Source organism: Microtus ochrogaster, chromosome 10, assembly GCF_000317375.1.
Source record: "Microtus ochrogaster isolate Prairie Vole_2 chromosome 10, MicOch1.0, whole genome shotgun sequence".
NCBI classification, from domain to species: Eukaryota; Metazoa; Chordata; class Mammalia; order Rodentia; family Cricetidae; genus Microtus; species Microtus ochrogaster.
This window is the reverse complement of record NC_022016.1, coordinates 24,687,531-24,693,872: the sequence shown is the minus strand read 5'-3', so window position 1 is coordinate 24,693,872 and position 6,342 is coordinate 24,687,531. Positions and strand designations below refer to the sequence as shown.

Genomic DNA, 6,342 nt, shown 5'->3' with positions numbered 1-6,342 from the left:
GGAGATCCAAACGTGAAGTGTTGCATCGAAAGCTGAAATCAGTCCGTGTCTCCGGGGCCGCTCCAGTCAGGCTTCATGGAAAAGGCAGTTCCAGTAGTGAGCTCAGAGTCCAGCAATCAGCCTTCCAGAGGAAGCCAGCTCGAGTGAACTCCAAGCCAACTCTCCGAGAAAATGCTGGCATTTGTACTCCATTCAAGGATACATTGTCTAAATGACATCTAATTATAGCTGTAGTAGGACAGAAAGGACAGGAAGGAAACACACCCAGAAGGCAAACTATTGGCAAGGGATGCTCTAAGGCAATAGTGGCATGGGTAATTTTTTTCTTCTGCTGCTTTTCTATAGCATCCCAATTTCTTCTCAACACATGGAGCTTTAACGTAAATATGAATGATGCCCAAAGCCCAGCTCAAACTCAGATTTGTATATGTCTAGTCCCTCGCTAGCGAGCTATAGATCTCCGTTTATGATGGGTATGGTCGTTCATTCCTATAATCACGCCTACCGCTTGAGAGGCTGCATCTGGGGGCTCATCATCAATTTGAGGCCAGCCTGGGCTACATAATGAGATTGAAGCCAGCCTGAGACAGAGGAGAAAGCTCTGTCACAGACAGACGAGAAAGAAAAAAAAGGTGTCTGCCCCAAACACACTCCATCCTAAGCCAGACCTGGCAGCACATACGTGGAGAAGTTGCCCCCTGAGTCAGGCGCTCGTTTCCTTTCACCCAATCATGTTCAAGCATTTCAATCAGTATTAGATCCCCATTTCTAGTGGCGTCAGCAGTAAGTTCTCTCCCTGGTGAAAAGGAACGAGTCTTCCCTGACTTTGAGGACCACACCACTGCCACTGCAGCGCCCTCAGGACAAATTAAACCTTGTGTCTAGAAACCCTCTCCTACAGCCAACTTGCTCATTTATTCATTTTATCCCTTTATGTGCAGAAACGTTTGCCTGCCTGTATGCATGGATCCCAGGGGACCAGAGTCACAGGGTGTGAGCTTCATGTGTATGCTGGGAATTAATTCTGAGTCCTCTGGAGAAGCAATATGTAATCCTTTTTCCTTTCCTTTCCTTTTCTTTTTTTTTTTTCAAGACAGAGTTTCTTTGTGTAAAACCCTGGCTGTCCTAGAACTCACTTTGTAGACCAGGCTGGCCTCAAACTCACTGAGATCCGCCTGCCTCTGCCTCTCAAGTGCTGGGATGAAAAGTGTGTTCCACCATTGCCCACTCTATTCTTAACTGCTGAGCTAACTCTCCAGCCCCAGCCAACCCTTCCAGAGTCGGGCAGTGGGGTGTGTCTTCAAGACGATTACGCAGGGTAGAATAGATAAAAGCAGACCACATGCCTGGGAAGATAAGCCAGAAACAAGGATGGTTTGATTTTGCCCTCTGAAAATTTCTAGACTCAAAAACCAAAGTGCTCAGCAGCAATTCTGAACCCCTACGTAGCCACAAACATTCAACTCAAAAATCATTTTAAATATATTTTAAGCTATACAGTAAGATCACATAAACACACACTCAAAACCAAATATTTCTGCCTTGGAAATCCCCCAATCAAATAACTTGTGTGTTTGCTGCCTGGGAGATGCAGGGAATGCTATAAATTTAATAAAAGACAACTTACTTCCAAAAAGATGTGTTCCTATAAACAAGAAATAACCTAGCAAGTGACTTATAAAACTTCAAAGCCACAAAAGTGAAACGGAGTCTATTCATGTAAAAACTTAAGTTCAGTTTCCATTACAGACCCTGTGAAAATTCTAACCAGAGTACAAGTTCCTGAGGTACCAGACCCTACTAGCTGCTTCTGAGCTCATGGCTCAGAACAGTGGCCTCGTGACTCCGATCCCCGCTTTCCCAGCACTGTCCGACTCCCCACAATGGAATGTCAGAAAAGAGAAGGTGCCTGAGTTACAAACATCCCTGAGATATCCCACCTCATGCCCTGAAGACCCCTGCCCACCTGTGACCCCCAACCAGCTAATCACAGTGTAGTGACAGACAGAAAGACAACGGACAAGTGCTCTAAGAAACCAATTAGCACCAGGTAACGTGAGAACAAAGGCAGGAGGCCCACATACCCAGGAAGCAGCAGAGGAACAGGGTAAGAGTCTTGGAGGTGACAACATCCTGGAAGCTTCCAGTGAGAACTTTTCCCCCAAAGCTTCACACACGCTCCACAGTCAAAACCAAAGCTGCCTCGGTGACAGAAATGAGCCGTTGGTGTGCTCAGATGTCAAGGGGTAAGCAGAGGGGCTGTGTGTGGAGTCTTTACACCAGGGAAGGCTACTGAGCTTCAGGAAGAGCAGAAACAGTGTCAATATTTAATGTGTGCTTACAGCGGAGGGCAGGTTTTGGCACAGAGGGTTACTGCTTTGCCCTCTGGCACCAAGTCTCCCTCTCTCAGCCGAGGTAATGGTTGAAGGATCCACAGCTCATGGAAAACCTGGGAAGGCTGAGAGGCGCAAGTGACAAGCCTGCCCCCTCAGTTACAGGCTCCCTGGGTGTCCTCTCCACTTGGTTTTGTTAAAGGACAATTTCTTCCCTGCCAGTGAAAAGCTTCGGCACCTTCCATCACAAAACCCGAAAGTCTTGTATACCAGAGAAGCTGACTCCTGGGTACTCACAAGCAAGCCACCGTGTCCAGCAAGAAGTTGCCCTGGGTCTCCCAAAGAACTGCTCTGCCACTGCCAAAATGGACAGGCCAGCAAGCCCCCATGTCCAGAAAGGATGCTGAATAAGACACACCTACTCTCCCTGAGCCCTGCATCCCCCATCTAGGGAAAAGATGGACCTCCTCCCCCAGGCACAGTGGTCCAGAGGAACAGAATTTTAAACAGATATACCCACACCGATTCTTCAACCCCTGTGGCTAATTTTGCCAGCAAATGAAGCCCAGTGCACGAAGAGAAATAAGTCGAGAAGCCAGCCGCTGCCTTGCCATCATGTGATCTTGACTGGCGACTTCTTGCGGGCACACAGGAGGGACACATAGGGGATACCGATAAAGGCCCATTTCTCACTGGGCCAGAATCTGATGACTGGCCCTTGCTCGGGTATCTCTGAGGCAGCGTCGAAGTAGGCGAAGCACACGCAGCCCAGGTACGCGGCGAGACAGATGAAGATGTGCCTACAAAAGAGGAGAGCCACCGGTGAGCCTGGTGCAGGCTCAGAGCGTGCCGTTGCAGACACCTGCGTCTCCCTGGGCCACCCGCCTCCCCTGCTGTCACTTCCATCCAGAGGGAAAGGACGAGACAGTCAGCGTAGCCCGAAGGGTTACGATAAATCTTGAGCACTAGACTCCAAAACATTCCCACGTGAAATGGCATGGTAGCTCAGACCCATAACCCGGGCACTGTAGAGGCCAACTCAAGAGGATGGCCGCAAGTTCAAGGTTACACAGTGGTGGCCTGTGCCTTTAATCCCAGCACTCAGGAGGCAGAGGCAAGTGCATCTCTGCGAGTTCGAGGCCAGCCTGGTCTACAGAGCGAGTTCCAGGACAGCCAGAGCTGCACAGAGAAACACTGTATCAAAAAAAAACAAACAAACCCTATTTGATAATTGGACCAAATATCTTTAGGGTCTTCCCAGTAAGACTGAGGGCCAAGGATAAAATCGGAAGTGCTTGAACCCCAAATTGAATCCCACCTTCCCACCTTAGCAATAAGTACAGTCTGTGTTTTTCACCGGAAATCATCCTACATAAAAGTGTGATTGCATCTTTATGGGGAAATCTTAAAAAAAAAAATATCTTTACCTGTCAAAAGCTTCAATTTTGATCTCTATCAGGAAATAATTTTTTAAAGGGAGACAGAGTCTTCCTTATACCCTATACTGAAACTCAATCCCAAATGAATTAAAGATTTAAAACATGGACCCATGAGATGTCCCAAGTCTAATAGCCTGAGCTCAAACCCCAGAAACCACATAGCAAAAGGAAAGAGCTGACTGGCTCCCAAAAGTGGTCCTCTGACTGCGACACGTGGCCTGTGTCATGCACACACATATACATACAAGCACAAATTAACAAGTAAATGTAGAAATGTTTAATTACCTAAGAAGAGATTTAAAATACAATTTTAAAATGGTTTGCTTTAACTTGTATGTATGTGTGTCCTGTGTGAGTGTATGACCAGCTGTGCAGGTACCTGCAGAGGCCACAAAGGGGCATGGGATCCCCTGGAACTGGAATTATAGGTAGTTGGAAGCCATTCAACCTGGGTACTAGAACTGAACTAGGACCCTTTTCAAGAGCAGCAAGTGCTCAGAAGCGCTGAGCCATCTCTCCGGCCCCTATGCTTTTAATATATATTCCAAAGGACCTGTGTTCCCTTGATGTCAATGGAAGAGGCTTTCCTTAGAAGGACACAAAGTCCAGAAACCAAGGAGAAAAGTCAGACGTGTGACAACAGAATTCAAAATGAAGACAGCGCAAGACTACTAATGTGCTTTTAAAAACAAAATAGGAAACTGGGGGAAATATTTGCCCAACGTAAAAATGTCAATCGTTTTATAAATGTCAATCATTATAAACGCTGTGTGAGCTGTGCTTTCAAATGGGGTTGGATGAAGAGTGGGGAAGGGAATACAAACACGACCCGCCCCCAACGATGGCCAGGAACTGGAGTCAGAGCGCATGGCGGCTCTGGTATTGTTCTTTCTGCTTGAAAAACCTCTTCAAAAGCCAGGCGGTGGTGGCGCACGCCTTTAATCCCAGCACTCGGGAGGCAGAGGTAGGTGGATCTCTGTGAGTTTGAAACCCGCCTGGTCTACCAGCAAGTTCAGGCTAGCCAGAGCTACATAGTGACAACACAACAATTATTAACTAACGAGTAATTAATTAAATATGCATAACAAACAGCACATAGTCAGGCAGTTAATGGCTGAAGACAGAGACATCAGAAGGCGTGCTTCCAAAGGGGAAACAGGCCAATTGGGAAGATTGCAACTGATGACAATCAAAAGCCACCATTCTGAATAGGTTACATTTTAAAATTATCTAGTGACACTGTCTTTAAAGACATGAAAATAAAAATAATTTTTAATAATTTAATAATTAAATTTAATTTATAATTTAATATTTATAATTAATATTATATAAATATTGTTTGTAATAAATTAATAATTTAAAATTAAATTTAATTAATAATTAAAGATAATATTTTTCCTATCAGGTTAGCAAAGATTTAAGAGTTAATAACTTCCTGCAGGTGTGAGCATGTGGGCTGAGGCCCTCTAGGAGACTTCAGGAAAGTGATTGTTGGACTGGAGCGGAGCTGCTCAGGGAAGATATAGCAGAAGACTTGCCTGGCATCCACGACCCCTAGCACTGCCAACGGAAAGAAAACCAAGCCTGACAGGGTGGCACTAGCCTGAACTCCAGCACTTGAGAGTACACAGTGAATTTGAGGCCAACCTGGAATACTGAAGACTGTCTCAAACAGGAACTCAACAGCTGGGCATGGTGGTGCCTGCCTTTGATCTCAGCACTCAGGAAGCAAAGGTGGACAATTCTCTGTTGACTAGTGTGCACAGAGTTCCAGGCCAACTTGCACTACATAGTGAGAACGTATTTTAAAGCAAAACAAAAGCCAAGGGGGTGGTGGCACACACCTTTAATCTCACAACTTCGGAGGCAAAAGCAGGTGGATCTCTGAGAGTTCGAGGCCAGCCAAGGGCTACACAGAGAAACCCTGTCTTGGAAAACCAAAACCAAAAAGAAAAAAGATAGATAAAATAATAAAAATAATGTCTCACTCTGTAACCCAAGCTGTTCTTGCTTGTCTCAGTCTGCCGACTATTGAGATTTTCACCCTGTACCACTGTTCTGTTTATGTGGTGCTGGGAATCAAATCCAGGGCTTTGTTGGCGCTAGGCAAGCACTGTACCCATTAAATCACATCACCGGTCCAAGTCCTTATTTTAAAGGGAAAAAAAAAGTGTGTTGCCATCTTGTAATTTAACCTATAAAGATTAGACTCAATATAGATGTTTTTACAGATTATTTACAAAAGTTTCCAATATTAGAAACGACATGAGCTCGGGAGATGGTTTAGTGGAAACAAACTCTTATTCTGCAAACATTAGGCTACCAAGAAGCTGTGCTAAACTCTGTTTCTTATGGGTGTGTGGCTAGAATTCCTTTTTAAAGCTCTCTCGGGATTTATGTGGATGTAGTCAGCCCACATTGGTGCCATGTAGACCCAGCTGGCTTTGAATTCACGGATGCCTGCTGACTCTACTCCTGAATATTAAAGGTGTGTGTCAGCATGCCTGGCGGTTCATTTCTTTTCTTCCTCATTTTTCATTAGCATGAAGGAGAAAAAAGAACTCTTTTGT

General features: G+C 45.4%; 1 protein-coding gene across 1 annotated transcript in view; it reads right to left on the bottom strand.

The window, feature by feature from the left end:
• Positions 1-1,160: 1,160 nt before the first annotated feature.
• Positions 1,161-6,342, bottom strand: part of Acer2 (alkaline ceramidase 2) — a 33,902-nt gene continuing 28,720 nt past the window's right edge. Inside the window, exon 6 of the mRNA XM_005352703.2 lies at positions 1,161-3,133. Within this exon, the coding sequence (XP_005352760.1) occupies positions 2,947-3,133 (187 nt within the window). The 3' untranslated portion in view covers positions 1,161-2,946. The remainder of the gene's footprint in view (positions 3,134-6,342) is intronic.